This window comes from Anolis sagrei, chromosome 3 (genome assembly GCF_037176765.1).
Source record: "Anolis sagrei isolate rAnoSag1 chromosome 3, rAnoSag1.mat, whole genome shotgun sequence".
Lineage (NCBI taxonomy): Eukaryota > Metazoa > Chordata > Lepidosauria > Squamata > Dactyloidae > Anolis > Anolis sagrei.
The window spans coordinates 263,408,264-263,433,797 of NC_090023.1; the positions used below are offsets into that span (position 1 = coordinate 263,408,264).

The 25,534-nt window shown below is 43.2% G+C and overlaps 1 protein-coding gene across 1 annotated transcript in view; it reads left to right on the forward strand.

The window, feature by feature from the left end:
• Positions 1-1,718: 1,718 nt before the first annotated feature.
• Positions 1,719-25,534, forward strand: part of LOC132769798 (cytochrome P450 2C3-like) — a 43,670-nt gene continuing 19,854 nt past the window's right edge. The window contains exons 1-4 of the mRNA XM_067466083.1: positions 1,719-2,025; positions 14,026-14,188; positions 17,463-17,612; positions 18,319-18,479. Coding sequence (XP_067322184.1) covers positions 1,849-2,025; positions 14,026-14,188; positions 17,463-17,612; positions 18,319-18,479 — 651 coding nt within the window. The 5' untranslated portion in view covers positions 1,719-1,848. The remainder of the gene's footprint in view (positions 2,026-14,025; positions 14,189-17,462; positions 17,613-18,318; positions 18,480-25,534) is intronic.

Here is a 25,534-nt window from a genome sequence, read left to right on the forward strand (position 1 = left end):
TTTGTTGGGAATGCTGTCATTGCATAGTCCTGAATCTGAGGGGACTGAACAGCATGACCCTTTGAATTGCTTCCAACTCTATAGTGCTATGTAGATCCGTCAGCTTGCCATTTTTAGAAAGGATATTTTTTATTCATTTTGGGAGAAAGAATGGCATCTATAATACAAACACAGAAGAAACAAAGTGTAAAAGAAAGAAAGACAAAACAATGAAAACATGCATATACAAAAACAAAGATACATATAGAACTATTACTTAGGTGAACCCTCATAGTCTGAGGATGATGGTCCTCCAAGGTCGGTGTTCTGGCTGTGGGTCCGTAGGTGACTGTGGAGTCCTATTCTTGATCTGCATCTTCTCCCACAGTGAGGGCATGGGTTTCCAGATGGAAGGCGGTCTCGGTCGGGATTGGCTTGATGTGCCCTCCCCTGGGCACGTTTCTCTCTTTCACCCTCCATTGGTGTCTCTTCAAATTCTACAGCACTGCTTGTCACAGCTGACCTCCAACTGGAGGGCTCAAGGGCCAGGGCTTCCCAGTTTTCAGTGTCTATGCCAGAGTTTTTAAGATTGGGTTTCAGCCCGTCTTTAAATCTCTTTTCCTGTCCACCAACATTCTGTTTTTTGTTCTTGAGTTCAGAATAGAGCAATTGCTTTGGGAGACAGTGGTCGGGCGTCCAGAGAACATGGCCAGTCCAGCGGAATTGATGGCAGAGGACCATCGCTTCAATGCTGGTAGTCTTTGCCTTTTCCAGCACACATATCATCATGGAGGAGCCACAGGATGTTCACAAATTTGTTAGGGCACCCGATTCTTTGGAGGATGGTCCAGAGAGTGCTGCGATTCATTGTGTCGAATGCCTTTGCAAGGTCGATGAATGCCATGTATAGTGGTTGATTGTGTTCCTTGCATTTTTCTTGGAGCTGTCGTGCAATAAAGATCATATCCACTATTCCTCTGAAGGGGCGGAAGCCGTTCTGGGGTTCTGAGAGCATGTCTTCTGAGAGGGGTAAAAGGCGGGTTGCAAGGATTCTTGCGAGGATTTTCCCAGCAAAGGTTTGGAGGGAGATACCTCAATAATTTCGATAATTTCTTTCCCATTTTTGGAGAGTGCGATGATGGTGGCATCCTTGAAATCTGCTGGGATTTTCTCAAAAATATGTGGGTGACCGAGAAAATCCCAGCAGATTTCAAGGATGCATATAGAACTATATACTGAAACTAACCACAGACTAAACTAAGCTAAGTTTAAACCTAAAATATCAACAGGTAACCAACTAGAACACTGTCACACTAAGGAATTCTGATCCCCCAGTCATAAAGTGTAATGAGAAAATAAAATATTAAAAGAAAAAATGTGACTCAAAATTGATCCTATCCTGATTTGGGTTCATGTACACTAGGTACTTACTGAGGGGCCAAACTGGAGCAGAACGTCCAAATGCATGCACTTTGAACACCCCTCTTTCTCCCTGGTTGTTGTGATGCCAATCTTGTGTCTGCATAGGTTGCCTACGTTGGCAGGAGCTCCCATAAAACTGCAGTCATCAGATGGCAGAAATCTAGGTCTAATCTATCCAATTCTAATTTGTTTGAGCAACCCTTGGCACATCACAATTAAACATCTCCTTAGGTATGTCAACAGAATATAATTTGACTGTTTTTTTTAAATATCTGGAATAATATATAACGATGTTATTAGGAAAGAAGAACAGATAGAGAGAGAGAAAGCAAGAGAGAGGGAGCGAGAGAAGTGCCATCATCCCTGAAGAAAGAAGATCCAAACAATTTTTTTCAATATCTCCCATAGTTGGTGGAAAATATTCAAGGTTAAAGAAAAGACATCAGAATGGCAGAGATCCAGTTATCTTTGAGTGTTTTGCTGCCAATTCTTCTGCTGTTATACTTCCTGAAACTACTGTGGTCACGAAGACATTACCCACCTGGACCTCTTGCCTTTCCCATCATTGGAGGCCTATGGCGAATTGCCTTTGAAAAGGAAATTGATGGCATGACACCGATAAAGGTACTTTTAACCAATTAAGGTATAACTTAAGACTCTGAATTAGAATGCTTGTAAAGGTCTTTGTGATTCCCCCCCCCCCCCAATAACTGAGACCAAAAGAGTTGTGGGTTCGATATGGAAATTATTATGAGTATGTTTGGTTGTAGTAGTCTTAATATTAATCTAATCTATCTATCTAATCGTTTTGTCAGAGTTTGGAAGTATTGTTTAACAGAAAAATATCTCTCAGAGTCTCCTAGCCCAGGAGTATCCAACCTCTTGGCTTCCCTGGAGCACATTGGAAGAAGGAATGAAATACACTAACACTGACAATAACAATAACTTATTGGCCAAATATATATATATATCTATGAATAATTTTTATGATATTGAATACCACAGATAAACAAAAGAAAATTCCTCATATAATAATTCTAATTATTCATTGTCCCCTTTGGAAGGTCTTCTATAGTTGTTGAGCAGGTCTTATAGCTGAACAGTTTGCAATTATAATGCAGGTTACAGATAATATTGTAATGACAGAATGCTCAATGGGCTTAGGTCCAGTGATTCATTGTACGTATTGGTGCAGGTATATCTTCCCCATGCAATCGGTGGCCACTGATCATGAAGACTGTTCTGCATGTAAAGATGGGGATAGCATGTGGACTGTTCTTATTGGCTGCTTGTGTTTGTGCTGTTTGCTATCCATCACAACTGGGAGAGGACAATTGGTATGGCCCCCAAATCCAGAACAATGTTGTCAATGTCTATCAGGCATTTGTAAAGAATTGGGGGGGGGGTTACCCTTAGGGGGAACTCGGTGGCTCCCTCCCCCTTTGTGGTCCTGCCTTGCCAAGTGGCCTTTCTCAAGCAACAGGTCGGAAGGGGTAGCTCATGGATCTGGGTTGGTTAATATCTGAAGCTGGGACTCATCTGGGACCATCCTTATAATGTTGGTGTAACCAAACAGTTTTGACCTAATGTGTTCAGAAATTTTCATTAAGCTAGTTATATGTTCATCCGTATTCATTGTGGTGGTTATTGGCAGGACGTCACCCCTGGACATGCAATACCCTTAGTAGCCTATCTGTAGGTCTATAAATGCAACAGTGGGTTTTGTCAACTCTAGATAGGCAACAAAGTGGGAATTAAAGTATTTCCATTAATGATAGCTTGAGTTATCCCTACTCGCTTAAGTATCTCCTGTAATGTATCTTTCATGGGTTTGTATCTATATCAAACAGAGTGCAGCATGACCAGTGCAAAATAAGTTTGTGATAGAAATATGAAATAAACACTGAGGATGTCCTAAAAAGGAATAATAATAATAATAATAATAATAATAATAATAATAATAATAATAATAATACTTTATTTATATATTGCTCTATCTTCCCGATGGGGACTCAGGGCGGTTTCCAAGTAACATCACCGAAACACCGAAACAAAGTAAACAGCATAACATAAAATTAACAAAACAACATCAGCATAAAATTATCAAATAACAATTGTATATTAAAAACAATCCTGCATATTCAGAGAAATTAAAAAGCTGGGCCATTGGCGACTTATGGCAGCCAATGAAGCCATTTTAATAGGTGCGTAGTATGCTCCCTAACGGCGCTCCATGCAGTCATGCCGGCCACATGACCTTGGAGGTGTCTACGGACAACGCTGGCTCTTCGGCTTAGAAATGGAGATGAGCACCACACCCCAGAGTCAGACATGACTGGACCTTATGTCAGGGGACTACTTTTACCTTTACCTATGCTCCCTATAGTTTTCTCCAGTAAGGAGCCTGGCTGCTGCTTATTGTACCAGTTGAAACTTCCAGGCCGTCTTCTAGGGCAGCCCCACATAGAGTGCATTGCAGTAGTTCAGTCTGGATGTAACCAAGGCCTTGCCAAGTCAGATTTCATGAGGTAGGGTCACAGCTGGTGCACAAGTTTGAGTTGTGCAAAGGCCCTCCCAGCCACCGCCGACAACTGAGCATCAAGCGACAGCATTGAATCCAGGAGAACCCCCAAGCTACGGACCTGTGCCCTCAAGGGGAGTGTAACCCTAACGAGCAAAGGTTGCCATCCAATACCCCAGTCGGCCCCGCAACTAAACAGGAGAACCTCTGTCTTGTTTGGATTAAGCTTCAACCTGTTAGCCCTCATCCAGTCAATCACAGTTGCCAGACACTGGTTCAAGGTCTGGGAGGCTTCCTTGGAATTTGGTGGAAATGAGTAGTAGAGTTGGGTGTCATCTTCATACAGATGGCACCCAATTCCAAAACTCTAGATAACCTCACCCAGTGGTTACATGTAGATATAGAAAAGCATGGGGGATAGAATGGAACCTTACGGGACCCCACAGGTCAAAGACCATGAGTTCGAGCAGGTATCCCCCAGCGTCACCAACTGGGAGCGACCCTTCAGGAAGGAGCGGAGACACTTCAGAACAATGCCCCCAAGACCCATTCCAAAGAGCCGCCCCAGAAGGATACCATGGTCAATGATATTGAAAGCCACTGAGATATCCAGAAGAACCAACAGGGACACACTCCCCCTGTCAAGCTCTCTTTGGAAGTCATCCACCAAGGCGACCAAAGCTGCTTCAATACTATGGCCAGGTCTAAAACCAGACTGCGATGGATTTAGATAGTCGGTATCATCCAAGAATCCCTGGAGTTGGGAGGCAACCACCCGCTCTAGAACCTTTCCCAAGAAAGGGAGGTTAGAAGTTGGCCGGTAGTTACTTAGGACCGAGGAATCCCTGGATGCCTTCTTGATTAATGGTCTCACAATTGCACTTTTCAGGCTCAATGGAATATGTTCCTGTTCCATAGAGGCATTTATAATCTTTGAGATCCACTTGGCCACTGGCAAGCTTGATCAGCCAGGAAGGGCAAGGGTTCAGGACACAGCTCTCACCGCTCCAAGAATCTTGTCCATGTCATCAGGCAGGACAGGATGAAGCAAATACATCAAAACCAGACAGACAGGTACCTCAGTTACATCCATGGACACTGCATCAAAACCAGCATCTAAGTCAGAACGCAGTTGAGTGACTTTATCTGCATAATGATGTGCAAACTCGTCACATTGAGTTGCCAGGTGGTCAAGGTTCTCCCCACCCTGGTGGGGATGAAGGAGCTTCCTAACCACCCGGAACACCTCTGCAGGTCTATTAGATACAGACACAATGCAGGCAGCCGAGAAAGTCTTTCTGGCTGCCTTTATTGCCGTGGAGTGGGCCTTAAGAGAGACTCTAGCCCATGTTTGGTAAGCTGCTTTTCGAGTTTTCCGCCAGTGGTGCTCTGGCCTTTGTCTTACCTTCTTCATCGCTGCCAGCTCCCCAGTAAACCAGGGGGCTGGATTGACTTTGCGCAGTGAGAGGGGACGTTTGGGGGCAATCGTGTCCATCGCCCTGGCTACCTCCTGGATATAGAAGTCACCCAGGGCTTCAACAGGACTGGCAGCCATCATGGCAGGAAAATCCCCAAGAGACATCAGGAATCCTTCTGCATCCATAAGCCTCCTGGGGTGGACCATCTTAATGGGTCCTCCACCGCTGCAGAGGTTTGAGGTTGTGGTAAGCCTAAGACTGATCAGGTAATGGTTGATCCATGACAATGGAATAAGTTTTAGTTCTTCCACACCAAAGTTACTCCTGTCCGCAATAAAGACCAGATCCAGAGTGTGACCACCTACATGAGTGGGACCTGATACCACTTGGGACAGCCCCATGGTTGTCATGGCAACCATGAAGTCCTGAGCCGCACCAGACAGGGTGGACTCCTTGTGGACTTTGAAGTCTCCCAGTACTATTAGCCGCTGGGACTCCAACGCCAAGTCAGAGACCACCCCCGCAAGCTCAGGCAGGGAGACTGCTGTGCAGCGGAGTGGATGGTACACCAGTAAAATCCCCAAGCTGTCCCGGTTACCCACTTTCAGGTGAACACTCTCGAACCTAGAACATTGCATCAAAGGGTACCTGACCAGGGAGATGGACTCACGGAAGGCCACTGCAACCCCTCCTCCCTGCCCTCGGGTCTGGCCTGCCGATGCACCCCAAAGCCTGGAGGACAGAGCATGGTGAGGTTGACCGCCTCCCCAGCTCATCCAACCAGGTGATGTTGCGGCAAATACTTTTCCCGAGAACATTTTAGAGCACAATCAGGCAGGAAGGAGACGAAGACAGCCATTTGATTCCAGGCAAGTTTACTATCAAGTTGATAGGATGCTCAGAAACAAGATTCTGAAGCGTGCTTGAAAGTCAGTCAGGTTTCAATATTTATAGCAGAATCCACTGGTCTAGACATGCGTACAACTGTCTTGACATTTACACAGATCTAATCATTAACAGAGGCATTACGCATGACCTTTTCCCATACATCACGATGACGCGTTACAATGACGTACTCCCAATTGTTTCAAATCTTAATTATTCCCATCTTCGTAATATATCTGAAGTTGCCTGCTATTTACCTCACTGAACCACCAGAGGCCGCTAACTGACCTTTTCCTAGTCTTAGATCAATTGCTTACGCAAGCGTCCTTGTCAGGCTGCCAAACACATTTTAATGATAAACATCTTACTTACTATTGTTTCCCAAATGTCATGTTCCCGTTAATATTTAACTTCCTTGATCTTTGAAGCCTACACCCTTACTTTCGTCTATGGAACAAATCACTTCTCTTCGCCGAAAAACCCTTTCGTTCAGTATTTTGAAGGTAAGTTTTCCTATATTCATTTTTTAAATACATTTTGAAATCATACTCTTCCGCTGACCGCTACATTCCCCCCTTTTTGCGAGCGGATGTTCTTTACAGTAGCCTCGCAAACTCACGCAATTATATTTTTAACAAAAATAACATTTAACACAATCTTTTATCACAGTTATTGAAGAATGTTCCACACACGTTGGCATCTTCACAGTGCTCCTCAATCTTCTGTCTGATGTATTTAACCCGTGTTCAGATGTAGTCAAAACCAGAGCCATAGTCCTCGTTCTGGGTCTCATGACACTGCTGGTTTGATGATACAAAGTCTCAAGGAATCCTTTTGGATCAAGAGTCGCAGTCCACTCAGGTGATGCCTTCTTCATTCTAGTATAATGTATCCAGTCTCTTATCTGCAAAGGGGCTATGGCCAGCTCTTTTCCTCGTCCCTTTCGGGTCGCGGCCTTTGCTGTGGTATCAGCCTACCAGTTTCCATAGGTCACACGTTCCTCGTCACATCGATGTACTCTGCAGTGCATTACTGCTACTGATGCAGGAACCCAAACAGCATCTAACAATCTCAGAATGGTCTCACTATGTTGTATTTCTCCCAACAGAATTTAGTAGTCCCTTTTCCTTATATAATGCTCCACATGCATATAAGGTAGTGAATGCATATTTAGAATCTGTATAAATGTTGACTATTTTTTTCTCTGATAACTCCAGAGCTCTAATGAGTGCTATCAGTTCTGCCTTCTGAGCTGAAGTATTTAAAAGAAGTGGTTCTGCTTCCCACACAGTAGTTATGGTTATTATTACATATCCAGCATATCTTTTTTCCTTTTTCAACCAAACTGCTTCCATCTGTAAAAAGAGTGGCATCGACCTCAGGCCATAGTTAATCTTTTATATCAGGTCTATTAGAATATATCTCATTCATATTTTCTAAACAATCATGTTAAAGCATTTCCCTTTCCAACAGGCAGGAGTGAAGCAGGATTTAATGTACTGCAATTCCGTAACTTGATTTAAGGGTTTTCATATAATAAAATCTGATATTTTAGCATACGGCTATTTGTGAACCAATGATATCCTCTATAGTCCAAGATAGCCGTTACTAAATAAGGGGTTTTTAACTATCAACTCTTGTCCCAAAGTTAATTTATCAGCTTCCTGAGTCAGCAGGCCGTAACAGCTACAGCACATAGACAAGTTGGTCATCCTTTTACTACAGGGTCAATTTTCTTAGACAAGTAGGCTACTGGTCTCGGCCATGTTCCTAATAGCTGGGTAAGCACCCCCACTGCTATTCCATCTCGTTCACCAACATAAAGTGTGAATGGCATCTTCAATTCAAACAAGCCCAAGGCTGATGCTTGCATTAAAGCTTGCTTTCAACTATGCAAATGTTTTGGGCACATTTGGGGGTCCAATTAAATGGTTCCCTTTCACCCCCCTTTGTAACTTCATAAAGTTACACCCCCCTTTCACCCCCCTTTGTAACTTCATATCATTCTAGCTGCAAAGCCCTTATTCCAGCCACAATTTTGTTTTCCAACCTTTTCAACTTGAGATGAGTGTTTCCAAATCTGTCTTATATTCAAAGCTAAGCCCATAGCAGGGAACAAGATGGCTCCCAACCTTTCTCCTTTACTTAAACAAGTTCTTTCTGGATCATATCCAACCTTTTCATCATAAACTCTTTCTAAACGCTGTTCCTTTTTCCCAAGTCATTTAGGATGGTTGTTCTATATATTGTCACATCTGCTAGCATTAGGGTACCTATCATGCATATTCCAACCCAAAAAAGGTGGCAAAATCTTTCCTGCCCACTGCCCACAAATCCGATACAGCCCGGGGTGGGTAACCTTCCCTTTGTTACCAGAGACTTTTGGTACAGCCTGACGGGTTTCCACCTCCTTTACCACTCTGGCAGGATTTGGTTCCCCTCGACTCTGCTGTGATCTTTCATTTGGTGGTCTCTCAAAGGGGGTTTCCCCTTGACCCTGCGGTACCTCCCTGCTGGGGGTCCTTGGCTGGTCACGGTTTTTGCTGGCAGCTTTTGCTTGGACCTGTTTAATGTGTGTACCCAGTTCCAGTAAAACAACACCATCAAATCTTTTCATCCTTTTAGAATGTTCCAACCGGGCTAGGAGGCTGATGTCCTCAGTAGCCTCTGTCTTAAATACATGGAGAAGGAGATTGCAATTGGGATAATGACTAAGTTCTATTTGGTACGTGTGGAGAGGGTTTCCTTGATCTTGTGTCCCTCTCATCTCTTTCCCAAGTGATACATGCTGGGCCTCCGGTAAGATCCCTTTATGTGTCACTATAGCTTTGTTCTGGATCAAGTAAGGTTTCAATCATCTCATAATTTTGAGGCTGTAAGGTGCTCCATCCTTAATAACTTAATAACGTTCACACCATTAGTGGCCATCCCTCACGCTGGGAAGTAGGCTCATGACTGCAAATCCAACATTCAATAACTTCTGTATCCTTTGCTCTATCCTGACTCATCTGATGGAATATGTTTTTGTTCCCATCCCTCCTTGTACTACCTTCGGGATGAGTACACTCAACTTAATAAGGTAATAGATATACCACATGCCTACGTGAATACGTTTTCCCCCCAAAAAACATGCCTATAATTGTAACACAACCATACCAACCCCAAGATAATAATAACACACTCCCAACCCTGAAAGGTCCATCCAATCTTCTTTCTTCTTTCTTCTTACAGCTTTCAGATGTTGGCTCTCTCTCTTATTCAGAGCAACTTTTATCCTCTTATATTTTTAAGTCTTTGAAATATTTTCTTATTTATGTACGATGTAATTAGTTCTTTATACCGTCGATCAACTCCTAATTTGTAAGTCAGGGTCCGTCACTTTATGATCTCCTTTTTAAGCAGGCTTAATTCATCCGTAATTTGGCATTTTCTTGTAGCATTAGGACATTCATCAAGTAGTAGACCCTTTCCACTTTTTTTTATCACAGGGATCACACTTCCAAAATTTTTCCAGCCACTCTGGGTCTTCTAACACAACAGAGGATTCTATAACAGGCCAATGTAGTTATACAATTAATACCATTTCCAAAATCTATACTTCTTTTCTTAATGCTTAATTCCCCTTTACTTCCACATCATATTACCCTCATTTATCTTCATTCACTTATCAATTCAGTTGCCGACATTTTGGACTTTTAAGAGGGGGTGTACATGTCAATTAATAAAATATATTAAACAAATATCTTCATAACATCCAACTTCCCCCCGCTCTTCCCACAAAATCTTCTAAATGTAAATGTATCTCAAATTGTCACCACTTTTCTCCTGTATGGTACAGTTTCAATTTTTCTTTTTCAAAAAGTTTCCCAATTTTTCCTTTCCCTTTTCCTAGTGAGGGCATTCAAGTTGGCCATTCTTGAATACCCTCAACACATAATAATTAATTTCTCTTTTTAACCCATCAAATGTTTAAACATATAATAATTAAACATAATCAACCTCCCATAACAGTCTTGATGTATCCCAATCTGTTTTCATACATGCATTCACTTATTCCAAACTGCAATATTGCCACACATTTATCTAAACTTTCACAAAGGGAATCTATTCATTCACATCTCAATATGTCAGGTTTCTATTATTAAGCAAATGCTAGATCTTTGCATTTCTCTTCCTATCATTTCATCACCACTATACCACTTTCTCTACATTCTCTGGCTACATTTCTCATTTCAATTCTACCTTGTCTTATTCTGACTTGCTTTTTCTTGCTTTCCCTACACATACCTTCTTCACATACCTGTCAGTCCTTCTCGGTTTTTTTCTTACCCACATGAAAACATATAAGCTTGGCATTTCCCATATCATGTGTATTTTTCCAGGTTTTTTCTGAATTATCCTCTTTTTCCTTTTTATTTGAAACCTGTAAAGATTATTTCCCAACACAAACAGTTTCCACACATTCCTTTTTGGCTAGCCATCCACATACATTCAAGTTTCCAGAAAATGTAAACGAACATTTTCTCCTTGTCCTAAAAGACAGGCACCATTTCTCCATATTGCATGTAGCGTTTCCTTTTTTTTTCTTCTTCTTCTCATTTTTTCTCATTTTTCATTTTTCTTTATCTTTTCCATCTTGGCTTTTTCCCGGAAGCCTGAAACCATTTGTCTCTTTTCATTATACACATCTCCACAACAAAAACAGCATTGATACACAAATGTGTGCATAGGGTTGCAAAGCAGCAGGAAGGGGTAAAACATATGGACACAAACATCGTTAACCAAGACAATCACAAAACACAAAACAGACTTATCACTTTCCCCCTGAAAGGGTATTCCTCCAACCTGTGAGTGTGATTTCTGTAGCGAAAACAATCACTCGGGGGGGTTTCACTTGATTTCTGCAGTAATCTCACAGTGAAATATTCCCCCGGTACTTCTTATGTACCTCTTCCCTTTTTAAGGCCTTTTCCTTACCTGTGCCATGGAATCAAAGCTCTCAATGTACCCCAGTCTGGAGGCAGGGAAGACGAGGACCAGCCGGGTCATTTCTTTCAATGGGTACCCGTATCGCCCCTTCTGATCATCATCTTACCCGACCCGCTGAGTGGGGGCCATCAAACCCTCAAAAGGTTTCGTCTCTATTCCTCTCGTTGGCTCAGGGTCCCGGACAAGCCCCCATTTGTTGCGGCAAATACTTTTCCCGAGAACATTTTAGAGCACAATCAGGCAGGAAGGAGACGAAGACAGCCATTTGATTCCAGGCAAGTTTACTATCAAGTTGATAGGACGCTCAGAAACAAGATTCTGAAGCGTGCTTGAAAGTCAGTCAGGTTTCAATATTTATAGCAGAATCCACTGGTCTAGACATGCGTACAACTGTCTTGACATTTACACAGATCTAATCATTAACAGAGGCATTACGCATGACCTTTTCCCATACATCACGATGACGCGTTACAATGACGTACTCCCAATTGTTTCAAATCTTAATTATTCCCATCTTCGTAATATATCTGAAGTTGCCTGCTATTTACCTCACTGAACCACCAGAGGCCGCTAACTGACCTTTTCCTAGTCTTAGATCAATTGCTTACGCAAGCGTCCTTGTCAGGCTGCCAAATACATTTTAATGATAAACATCTTACTTACTATTGTTTCCCAAATGTCATGTTCCCGTTAATATTTAACTTCTTTGATCTTTGAAGCCTACACCCTTACTTTCGTCTATGGAACAAATCACTTCTCTTTGCCGAAAAACCCTTTCGTTCAGTATTTTGAAGGTAAGTTTTCCTATATTCATTTTTTAAATACATTTTGAAATCATACTCTTCCGCTGACCGCTACAGTGATGCAACTCAGGGTAGTTTCACCTTGCTCCCAAACACCACCACACCAGAGCTGTAGATTTTGTTGTTTATTGAGAAAAAAGCAAAGTCAAAATATAGAATAATAAATGCAAAAAGGTCCATAATTAGAACAAAGGTTTAAGTGCAAAACACAGTTCTCACGATCCCAAGGCAAAAACATGAAGCATAATCCTTTAGGCAATTATCAAACAAGAATCCATGGTAAAACAGTGAAACACAAGACCCAAAATCCCAGATTCAGGAAGCCAAAAGCAGGCTGCTTGAAGCCAAGGTTAATCCATAGAAGTTTGCATGGAAAGAGCCACATTGAACTGACAACTTTCGTTAGTCAGCCAGAAGGCTAAATACCCTTTGCAATCCTGAACGCATTGAGATGAACCTTGGCTGACTTGGCTTCTCGCTTACCAGCTAAGTGAAAGCTCCTTCGGACCCTTAATTAAAAGTGTTCTTGCATACTCATTAATTTACTATCTTCAAGGCTCTCCTTATCTTGGTCCAGCTGAACTAGATCATTGTGGGAAGGCTGAGGAGGCGAAGACAACTCCACCTGGCCGTTATCTATCCCACTGACATTCTTTTACCCTGAGAACTGATTTGATGTTCCCCCTGCTGCACTGTCTGAGGCAGGCACAGAAATCCGAATCCCATCATCCTCTTCATCAGGGAACTCTGGCTCACAAGACCCACAGGGTTCAGTTTTGGACTCAGAATCAAACTGAGTCACAACACCAGGTCTCAGCGATGCATGATAGGTCTGCTTGTTCATCAAGGATCAAATCCTGCTAGCGTTTAGCAGCAGGATTTTGAGCCCTAGGAGTCTGTCATGGTGGCACTAGGACCTATCTTGCCCCAGGGTCACAAATGTTCTGTTGCGCTTCTCCCTAGAATGGCATTTGCGAAAGCATCTACATCTCCCCAGCACAACTTCGATAGTGGACCCCCACTCCTGGGATAACCCTCCCACAGGGACATCATCCAATGGACTTAAAGGGTTAGGCAGTCAGCTGTCAGCATTCAGTTGGGGGGAGGGCATTCTCCACAGGGAACTCTCAAGAGTGGCTTCCTGTATGGACAGACTGGTGGAAACTTTGAGACCAGGGAGGGCTGGTCTAGGGGCAGGATTTGGGGCTCTATTGGGTTGAATTCTGATGGGGTGACTGGTCTCGCGACAGGGTTTGGGACTCTAATTGGCTAGATTTTGATGAAGTGGGCTGGTTCAGGGGCAAGATTAGGGGCTGTATTTGACTAAATTTTGATGGAGTGGGCTGATCTAGGGGCAGGGTTTGGAGCTCTATTTTATTAAATTTTGATGGCATGAGGGACTTTAAGTGGAAGTCTACTTCACTATTGTGGGCCGATAGATCAAAAACAAGGGGCCCCTGGGGACTGCCTGAGGGTTTCCCGTATTGGCGCCCTACTATAAGTCCCTCTAATAGTGGGTGGATGACTAGGTCTTGGAACACCCTTTTTACTTGGATCCCCCAACCCTGGAAAGATTATCTATGTAACAAAATATCCCTGGGGGAGTTAGTTAAGGAAAGGCTTACTTTGACTGTTTCTGGAAGTTCATCTTGAATACAAACGGAGACAAAAGATTTCCTGCATTTTACAGAGGAGCCCCATAAGCTTGCTTTCATGTGTGGGTATAAGCCATCCCAAGGAAAGGGATCCACAGATCCTCCCTTTCTTGAGAGGAAGGGTCGATGAGTTGGGAATATATGAGGAAGGGTTTGAGAGAGACCATTCCAGAATTAAGTCTTTGTGATAAAAGTCAGCTGTAAGGGGAATCAGGGCACATAAATGGGAGTTTTTCATGGGCAGAAACTTCAGAGGTAAAGATCTGAAGATGCCTAGCATTTTACTTATTATTCTGAAATAGTTTGCTTCATGTGTTTATTACTTTCTTCTCCTTGCTTTGATCAAATTTCAGGCAGCCAAACAATATGGAAATGTTTTCACTCTTTGGCTGGGCCATTTTCCAGTGGTATTCCTGTGTGGATTCGATGCTGTGAAAGAAGGACTGGTTGATCACTCGGAAGGATTCTTGGATCGGGGTCTGACTCCATTTTTTCAAAAACTATCAGAAGGAAAAGGTAAGTTTATTTATTCATTTATTTCCTATATTATACCCCGCCCTTCTCCCTCCGAAGGGTGACTCATGGTGGCCTAACAAAAGCATCATACGAAGTTAGCATCATAAAAACAACAACAGCACAATCAAAATATTAAAAATTAAAACAACAATTAAAACAATTAATTAAGACACATCCATTAATATTGAAATCCAAAAACCAGTCTGGGTCAATTCATTGCCATAAGTTGTGTGATCTTCTTCCACTTGCTGCTCACTAATCAAATGCTTGGTCCCATAACCAGGTCTTGATTTTTCTTCTAAAAGACAAGAGGGAGGTGGCCAATCTGATATCTCTAGGGAGGGCGTTCCATAAGTTGTGAAGAGTTGCACAAGACTTTCCCCCGGAGATATAATATGCGGACAGGAGAAGATTTTATCTGTTAGAAACTACACCATAAAAAAATAACACTTCAAGCAAAAGCAGTTCGTTCTTATCCAGAGAAGAGGAGAAACTCAATAATGTGCAATTTAAGACTATAGGTATTGAAAGACTGTCCAGAGCTATCAGATCTGGGTTTAAATAATTTTCATCATGCATTGACTAGGCACCAAGTAAGCACAATCATTCTCTCATGTGCACATTCCCATACCGAAGACTCTCCTGAAGACTTGATCAGTTTTTTGTAGAAGTGATGCAGATGCAGCACTGTCTCCGGCACACCCAAGTATCTGAAAAGCCCGCCCCCGTTTTTGATATAATTTTCAGGTGTATCTCAATCCATATCAAATATATTCCACATTCCTTTCAGTTCTTGGCCCATAACAATGTTAAGGGCAGTCTCCGAGGATGTAATACGAGCACCTGCTTGTCCAATTTTGTTGGATTCATTTCAATTGGTGAAACCCAAGGATGTGGACAAGATACTTAGAGAGGTGAGAGCAACCATATCCATCCTAGATCCCTGCCCATCCTGGCTTTTAAAGGAAGCCGGGAGGGGGGGGGGGAGGCGTTGGCCAAGTGGGTGGTTAATGCCTCCCTTCGGGAAGGCAATATTCCATCGAGCTTAAAACAAGCTATAATAACACCGCTGTTGAATAAACCATCACTGGATCCCACTGAATTCATCAACTATCAGCCAGTTTCCAATCCCCCTTCTTGGGCAAAGTCCTGGAACAGGTGATGACCGCGCAACTCCAGGTATTCTTGGAAGTATCGGTTTGTATGAAATTTTATTGGTTTTATTGGTTTTAACGGGTTTAGATGCAATGTATTGTTGTTGTTGTTGTTGCTAATTTGTTATTTTGTTTTATTGCTTATTATTGATGTATGCTATGGGCATCGAATTGTGCCTTGGATGTGTAAGCCGCCCTGAGTCCCCTTCGGGGTGAGAAGGGCGGGGTAAAAGTAAACCAAATAAATAAAAATAAATAAGTCACAGATTATCTGGATCCGGCACAGTCTGGCTTTAAGCTGGGACATGGAACCGAGACAGCCTTGGTCGCATTAGTGGATGATCTACGCTGGGAACTAGACAGGGGGAGTTCTGTTGGTTCTGCTGGACCTCTCAACAGCCTTTGATACCGTCGACCATGGTATCCTTCTGGGATGCCTCACAGAAATGGGCCTTGGAGATACTGTCTTGCAGTGGCTCCGTTCCTTTCTAGAGGATTGTTTTCAGAAGGTGTTGCTGGGGAAACCTGCTCAACCCTACAACCTTTGTCCTATGTGGTCCCACAGGGATCGATACTGTCCCCCATGTTGTTTCACATCTACATTAGGCCACTGGGGGAAATCATCTGGAGTTTGCTACCAGGCACAATTCAAAGTGCTGGCTTTAGCTGGCTTGTCTCCTCGCCGGGGTGCCGGTGAGGTGTCGTATTACCCCAATTCTCCAACAGCTGCACTGGCTACCAATTGAGTACCGGATCACTTTCAAGGTGCTGGTACTAACCTTTAAGGCCTTATATGGTCTGGGGCCGGCGTACCTGAGGGCCCGCTTATCCCAATATCAACCCCAGAGATTACTCCGGTCTGAAGACCAAAATCTGCTTGCAGTCCCCAACATCCGGACCTATCCATTGTCATCTACTAGGCATAGGGCTTTCTCGATCGTAGCCCCTTATTTATGGAATGCTTTGCCGGTCAAAACTTGAACCATCCGAGACCAACTTACTTTTCGGAAAGCCTGTAAAACTTTTCTTTTCCTGGTTATTTTTAAAGCTAATTGTATTGTTTTCCTCACAAGAATGCCTAGTGGGGACGAGAGACAGAGCCTTCTCAGTGGTGGTCCCTTGGATGTGGAACACCCTCCATATCGGGCCCCTCCCTCCTGACCTTCAGAAAAAGAGTAAAAACTTGACTTTTTAAACAAGCGTTTAGAAGTGCAGCAGAATAGGTAATTATGAAATAGGAAGACTGAACACAGAATGGCTAGACAATGCTGCTGGATAATGATGTTAACAGGATGACACTGGTGATCATATGTTTTTTAATGGTTTATACATGCTTTTTTATAATGTTGACTTGAATGTTTTTAACTGTATTTTATGAATGTATGGCATCAAATTTGCTAAGTAAGGCCGAGAAAGGTGGGCTACAAATGCCGTAAACAAACAAACAAAGAAATAAACATTGACAGACTGTTCCTCCCAGGTCTTGATACGCTGTACACCAGATTGTACAATTCGGGAGGTATCCTTTGTGGTTCCCAATTCAATCCATCATTTAGAAGGAATAATCTCACAGGTGCAGGCACTCCCTTGTTAGTACCTGTAAAAAGGTATCCTTGCTGTCTCTAATCCGTCAAGTTTCAAAGTCAGTTTCATGGATCAACCGTTCCTTGCTTTGATTGTCAAAAAAGTCTCTATACCATCATGCATTGTGGTTCTCCATTTGCTTTTCTTCTTTCTTCAGCTTTACAGTTCAAACACTCATATTTATCACAACACCAGACTTCTGGAAATAGCAAGTCTATTGTGTTCGCTGAGGGCCAGCAAGGTGTGCTGGATTGGGTGCCAATGGCCACTGGCTTTTGGCTTCAAGATTGTGATTATGATACTCCTGTTCAATTGTATCCTCAGAGGTTGGTGACTAAGTTTCTGCTTTGTGGAGTTTTGAGGTTTCAGAATTCTGCATAAAGGAGACTTGAGTTGTATAGTGTAGGTTTTGAAATAATGTTTGGATGTATTAGCATGGCCTTTAATAAAGCTTGCCTATTCCAGGGTAGCCACCGAGCCTTATCTGACTTGAATTTTGTGAGTAATAATTGCATATTGAATCTTGATGCCCTCAGGTGTTGGATTTGCAAGTGGTCATGCCTGGAAGAAACAGAGACGGCTTGGCCAAATGGCTTTGGCAAAATTGGGAGTCGGAAAAAGAATAATGGAAGACAAAATAGAAGATGAAGCCCAGCAGCTTGTAGAGATTTTTGCAAGTCAAAAAGGTTTGTAATATGAGGAGATAATGCTGGCATGTGTCTTGTTGCTACTAAGGATTTGTAACCTACTTTTCCTAAGTTTTGGAAAGGATCAGGGCTGTTTCTGTTGCAGCTGACACAGTTAATTGAGTGGTTAATTGAGTGTATTGTTATCTCATATATATAGTAAGCCACTGTGTGTTTGTACTTTGAGCATTGTGTTCTAAGCTTTGCTTGAGGGCTCATTTTCTGAGCTGAAAAGCCTTTGTTTGGTGCCAGGAGCTGTTCTGCAAGCTTCCTGAAGATAAAGATTGTTGAGGGCAAGACAAGATCACTCTACAGACAACTGAGTAAGAGAGACTGTATATTGCTTTTGTTCTGCATATTGAATGAAGAGAACTCACCAAAGATATTGTTTTATGTTTTGTTTTGGTGAGAGCAATTTTTCTGTCTTGTTTTTGTATGCTGTGAATACAACTTCTTCTTCTTTTTCTACTTAAAGCGAAAGACTTTCTTTTATGAGTTACTTTATCACACTTAGAGTTACAAGGGCTAGAGTCATTCTGCGGGCTACCTACGCTAAATGCTGACATGTCTCTGCTGGCAGAAACCAATATCTCTCTTTGTTGTGTAATTTATCATATTTCATTGATTTTTTTTCATATAAAAAGTGATCAGTAAATTCCAATAGTTTGCAGTAGTTGAACTGATATTAATTAGATTTCATTTGCAGGGAAACCATTTGATCCAATACTGTTCATCACCAATTCAGTCTCCAACGTGACATTTTCCCTGATGTATGGATACCGGTGGCCTGTTGAGGACCCAAACTTCGAGAAGCTGATTAAATCCAATGAGTATTTGTCGAATTTTGGACTAACTATCTTTTATGCAGTAAGTTCCCCCCACACCCCTGATTTCATTCAGTTGAATAGATCTTCCTTAGGAACATTCAGAAAACCTTTTCAGTAGTGGTTTGACTGTTGGACCTCATCAAAGGGAGGCCAGAAGAAAGCCTGAAGAGGTAAACCCTCACAAATTAAACTAGGAAATTAAATATTTGATTTCATTCTCAAGTGTGAGGATAAATGCTTCCAAGGAACAGTGCTTACATGCTATGAGCATTCAGCACCAATGCACATGTGGTACTCTCACCTGTTATGCATCTTCACAACTGAGTAAAGGAATTTTGTAGTGCCTCTCCTTTATGACTTGGTGTATCTAAAGTTATATTGCATAACAGATCAAGTAAGATCCCAAAATATTTTTGAGAATAGTTCTGTACAGCAGTGGTTCTCAACCTTTCTAATGCCACAACCCCTTTTTGTGGTGACAGCCAACCATAAAATTAGTTTTGTTGCTACTTCATAACTGTAATTTTGAATTGTAATGTAAATATTTGATACGTAGGATGGATTTTCATTCACTGGACCAAATTTGGCACAAATATCCAATATGCCCAAATTTGAATACTGGTGGTGTTGGGGTGGGAGGATTGATTTTGTCATTTGGGAGTTGTTTTGCTGGGATTTATAGTTGACCTGCAATGAAAGAGCATTCTGAACTTTACCAGTGATGAAATTGAATCAAAGTTGGCATACAGAACTCCCATGATGAACAGAAAATACTGGAAGGGTTTGGTGGGTCTAAAGGATCAGGGAGTACGTCTCAAGAATAAAATCACGCCACTGCCTCCAATTTAAAGGATCTTAGTTACTGACCCCCCAGCTGTACACCAATATAAAGGAATTTGATTCTTGGCATGGAGTGTTTATATATGTATGAGGTAACGTGTGTACTCTGGTAGATTTGCTGCCACCACCTAAAATACTTTAGGATATTACAGATGATTCTCTGAGGTAAACTTCTTCCCTGCCTCCCAGTTCTCCCTTTAGCTCCCTGAGATGACTGTGATGTTAAGATGTTAAAACCTCTCGTATTATTCCCACAGGAATGAATCACTACTGAGGCTTCTTTAAAATTGAAATAGAGAAAAGATTTATTGATAATATCAAACCAGCAACTGTCTTCTTTAATGAGGCACACAAGCTTAAATGGTTACTGAAGTACAATATTCTTGATGGTTTCTTTAAGCAGGTTATTTGACTTAGATATGAGTAAAACCCCTCACTCTACAATAACACAGTAGCAGTGAGTTCCCCAGACTAACCTAACCATGTGGTCCCCAGAGCAATTAGCTACACTCTACGCAGTGTCCTCTATAAGCTAATCTACTCTAACCCAGAGAGCAAACCACTTGTGTAAAACCCACACAATCACCCAGGCGTCTACTTTGACCATCCTGGCCAATAATGCAGCCTTGCCTGTCACAAACGTTCTCTGTCAGAAAAATCTAAGCTCCCCAAAATACCTCTCCTCTCTTCTGTTCCCAAAATCAACCTCCCTTCTCTCTGTGAAGCTCACACTTTTCCCTCTCAGGACATAGCTCCTCCCATCTGTCCTAACCAATCCTAAGAGAGCTCCAGCTCCTCCACTCTTCTCACTTTACTCTCTCAAGATGTCTGCTTCCTTTGCTAATACTCCCAAAATATAGTCCTGCCTACTGATATTCCAGGCTTTTCTTTTGGCCAACAAGGTAAGAATCATTACACTGGGCATTGACCTTGAGTTTGGGAATTGCAGTTTACCTAGTTCCAGAGAGCACTGTGAACTCAAACAATGATGGATCTGGACCAAAGTTGGCACACAGACCCAACCTGACCATCTGTGAATATTGGTGGGATTTGTGGAGGATTGATCACGATTTTGGGAGTTGTAGTTCAGCCAGATCCTTGTGCATTTTCTAATGGGGGCATTAATAAAAAAACAAAAGGAAAGATTGACTTTCTTCTAATAAATAGTGTTCCTTCTTTCCCTCCTTCCCTTCCTTCCTGTCCCTCCTTCCTTTTTCCTTTCCTTCTTTTCCTTCCTCCCTCCCTCCCTTTCCTCCTTCTTTCCCTTTCTTCATTTCCTTCCACTTCATTTCCTTCCCTCACTCCTTTCTTCATCCCCCTCCTTTCTTTCCCTCCTTCCTTCCGTCTCCTCCCTCCCTCCCTCCCTCCCTTCCTGTTCCTCCTTCTTTCTTTTCCTTCCTTCCCTTCTTTCCCTCCCTCCCTTTTCCCTCCCTCCCTTCCTCCTGTCCCTCCTTCCTTCCTTCTTCCTTCCTTTCTATGTAAAATATAAGTACAATATTAAATGGAAGGGTCAGTAAAGAAATAATGAGAGAAGGAGGGAAAGAGGGAAGGAAGGAAGGAGAGAAGGAAATAAAGAAGTGAAAGGAAAAAGAGAGGGAAGGAAGGAGAGAAGGAACGAAAGATAGGGAAGGAAGGAAGGATGGATGTAACCAAAGAACAAAGAAAGGGAGGAAGGAAACAGATAGAGATGGAAGAAAGATGAGAGATAGGGAAAGAAAAAGAGGAAAGGGAGGAAAGAGGGAAGTGAGGAGAGAAAGAGGGAGGGAAGGTTGACCACAGCAACGCTTGGCGGGTACAGCTAGTATATATATATAATCTATATCTATATCTATATGGGCATGGACAAATTTTTGGCCCTCCAGGTATTTTGGACTTCCTACTGGTTGTTTGTAATTGTGGGAGTTGAAGTCCAAAACACATGGAGGGCCAAAGTTGGCCTATGCCATTCATGTGTATACACACACACACACACTAGCTGTCCCCTTCCATGTGTTGCTGTGATCCAGTCTGGTCATCTTGAAAAGAAAATAATGAGAAAGTGTTTGTTTCTAATATATGTAATTTCTTGGTGCTTGTGGGTAAATAGTATTTCTTGTTGTTTCTTTGTCAGTGTTGATGTGGAGATTGTCTGGTTTGCCTACTCTGGAATATGCAACATAGAATTGTCCTTCTATGTTCAAACGTATGATATTATATCTTCCATATGTGTGTGTGTGAATCATAGAGATTTATCTCTATCTATGACTGGATGGCTCTCTGTGAGGAGGGCTTTGATTATGTTCTCTTGCTCTGGTGAAGGGAGTGGGTCTGGGTGGCCATGCAGTCCATCAATCCCCCTTTGAGGCAGAATTTCCTAGTTAACAATCCTCTAAGTAAATGCAGCTGGACCACAAAGAAGCAGCTCTGTGACATTATCTGACTAACAAAGTGATCCTCTGATCAGATTAAAGTGTTTTAAATTGTTGTTGTTGTGTGCCTTTTCTGCTTTGAACTGGATTATATGAGTCTGCACTGCCAGATAATCTGGTATAAACTGAAAACCTGGGATCAGATCCTGGGATATAAGATCTGCCTGGAAGGGGCCTGTGATAATCCAGCCCAAAGCAGATAATAAGACAAAAAAAATTAAGAAAAAAAAACTCAACTCTGTTTTTTTGTTTGTTTTTGTTTTTGCACATCCCCCTGCCTTTGATGTTCTGGATTATATAGTTGTACAGAAGGGCCCTAAACCTCCTTCTACACTGCCATATAATCATGGGGGGTGGGGGGTGGGTGGGTTGCCGGTAGTGGAGTGAGGAGGTCGGTGGGAGAGGTCACCCCCAGCTGCTCTCGCCCCACCCCCATGGATGGCCCTTCTTGCCGCCGTTTTATGGAATCGTAAATTAGTTAAATTAGCCTCCCTGCATAAAGCGGTACCTAAATTTCCTACTTGATGGATGCAATTGTCTTTTGGGCTGCATAGGTGGACAGTAGGGAAACAACGGAAAAATTTGTTTCTAAACTCGTTTTGTTTTTAGGGGGTCCATTTTGTTTCGTTTTTTAAAAGAATTCCGAATTTTTCTTTAATTTTTTTTCGTTATTTACGAAATTTTGTAAATTTTGAATTGATTTGTTAATGGTGGACGCGATTGCGCAATACACTAAAAAAACCTCCAAATGGGACAGGGGGAACTTCTGAAGCTTCCCTCTCCCTCTGTTGTTGACTGTTGGTGTGATAATTTATTTTATCACTGATAAAACAAACAACAACCATAAAACTTGCACCAGACATACGGAAATAATAACGAAACAATTTCGAAACGATTTCGAAACGATTTCGAAATGATTTCGAACCAATTACGAAACAATTACGAAATAAATTGAAAAATTCGTTTCGATTTTTAGTTGCTCCTGCATGGCTCAATATCGGATCGTAAGCTAATTTAAATACGAATCAATAACGAATTACGAAATTAACGAACGAAACCGCCCAGCCCTAGTGGACAGCAAGCTAGACTAATGACCGGAAGGGTCAAACTCATGACCTCTTGGACAGTAGTGATATAATGCAGCAAGCTCCCAGCTAGCTGCGCCACAGCCTGGTCCATATATGTCAAAGTACATTTGTCAGCACCACAAAAGAATGTTGTTAGGTGAAGTGGCCCTCTGGGCATGAGGTAGAGAAGACAGAAAGTATTCAGAGAAGGAAGGGGGGAAAGAAAGAAAGAGGAAAAGAACAGAAATGAAGGAAAGAAATGGAAGGAAAGGGAAGGAAGGAAGGAAAGCAGGAGGGCAATGGCAGTTTCAGTACTTTAAGCAATGCTGGATACATAATATACACTACTCAGACTATAAATAGAAAGGGATGGTGATGATGATGATGGATGGCCCTTCCTGATAACGGGGCCTGCCGCTCCTCCTCCTCTTCCTCCCCCCTCACCCTCGGCATCCCCAAGTGGCATGGCCTGAGGAGGAGGAGGAAGAGAAAGGGATGGAGGATGGAGAGAAGAAGGAGTGGAAGGCCCTGCTACCAGGGAGACTGGCGGGGGTAGTGGTCAACTGAGCTGTTCCTGCCCCTGGCTCCCTTTCAAGCCTGGAGTGATGGGGGGGATGGTGGGAGGGGCCACCCACAGGGGTGGGGCAAGAGCAGCAGGCTGCGCTGCTCGGCGGGGGCGAGGAGGAGGAGGGACCCTGCTGCTGCTGCTACTGGAGGCGGAGAAGGAGGAGGATGGGGAGGAGGAGGAGCGGCAGGCTTCGATATCACCAGCAGCAGGGTCCCTCTGGCCTCTGCTAGCTTCCCGTGACCCTTGCTCTTGGCACCCCTGGCAAAAAGTGTACCGCAACGGCTTACTTCGCGTAATTATTGAACCGCCTCTGTGTGTCAGTGTAAAATCTGTGTATTTGTGCAAGGGCAATTGCTGTGAAGAGAGAAGGTTATTACTCAGTCTAGAGCAGGCATGAGTAAACTTTGGCCATCCAGGTAATTTGGACTTCAGCTCCCACAATTCCAAAACACCTGGAGGGCTGAAGTTAGCCCATGCCTGGTCTAGAGCATCCTAGTTATAGAGAGAAATGTTTTATTTATTTATTTATTATTTAAACTTATATGCCGCCACTCCCCTGGGGCTCGGAGTGGCTTACAAGAATAGCTAAAATCTAACAAAATTTAAAAGCAATTTAAAACAATTTAAAAACAACAATATCAAACATTAAAAGCCTGTCGAAACAGGTATGTCTTACATGCCCTGCGGAAAGCTGGTAAGTCCCGCAAGGCACGGACTTCAGGTGTCAGAGTATTCCAGAGTGATGGTGCCACTGCTGTGAAGGCTCTGCGTCTGGTTGCTGTTAGACACTGGGGACTTCCAATAGATCTTGGTCCTCAGGACAGAGGGATCTCTGGGGTTGGAAGGGGGTGAGGCGGTCCCTCAGATACATCGACCCCAGACCATGCAAGGCCTTAAAGATGAGTACCATCACTTTGAAGGTGATCCTGTGCTCAATTGGTAAACAATGCAGCTGTAGTAAGATTGGGGTTATGTGGCATCACATTGGAATTCCCGCAAGAAGCCGAGCAGCTGCATTTTGTACCAACTTGAGCTTCCGGATCACCGACAGAGGAAGGCCAATGTAGAGGGCGTTACAGTAGTCCAGTCTTGAGATGACCGTGGCCTGGATCACCGTAGCTAGGTCGTCCCTGGACAGGTAGGGGGTAGCCGTCTAGCCTGCCGCAGATGAAAGAAGGCGGTTCTGCTAACGGCGGAGATCTGGGCCTCCATCGTCAGCAGAGGGTCCAAAAGGACTCCCAGACTCTTTACCAATGATGACGGGCGCAGCGCCTCGCCATCCAGGGTAGGCAACTGGATGTCCCCACTGCCCAGTTGTCCCAGCCATAGGATCTCTGTCTTTGCTGGATTCACCCTCAATCTGCTGGCACGCAACCATCCAGTAACGGCCTCGAGGCACTGATGGAAACAATCGGGTACAGAGTCCGGTCGGCCTTCCATCTTGAGCACCAGCTGAGTGTCATCGGCGTACTGATAGCACTCAAGCCCAAAACCTCGAACCAGCTGAGCAAGTGGTCGCATATAGATGTTAAATAACAGAGGGGAGAGAATGGCCCCCTGAGAAACCCCACAAAATAGAGGGGACCCCTCAGAGACCAGGCCTCCCCTCTCCACTCGCTGTCCACGGTTGTGAAGAAAGGAGGACAGCCCGTTTAAAGCTGTCCCCCTGACTCCAGCAACAACATAGCCGGTGGGTCAAAAGATTGTGGTCGACTGTGTCAAATGCTGCTGTGAGATCCAATAACACAAGCAGCGCTGACCCGCCCTGGTCAAGCTGGCATCGAAGGTGATCCGTGATGGAGACCAGCACAGTCTCTGTCCCATGCCCCGCACGGAAGCCGGACTGGAAGGGATCTAGTCCGGCTGTGTCATCTAGGAATTGCTGCAACTGCTCCGCTGCTGCCCTCTCAATCACCTTGCCCAGGAACGAGAGATTCGAAACTGGGCAGTAACTGGAGGGGGACCGAAATCATCTGGCAGAAATGTTAGCCAAGAAAACCAAACACTCATTTCTCTGCAAGGATTTTTCTGAATAGATGCTGTGGGTACTCATGTCTGCTCTTGAAAGATTGCATATCACTTTCAGCATGTGCTTTGCCCCATCCTCCTGCTCTCAAATGTTTAAAGAGACTCAGAAACTATACAAGATAAATGAAAAACACAAGACAAAAATAAATAATGATAATGAAAACTCCCAGGGAAATACACAAAT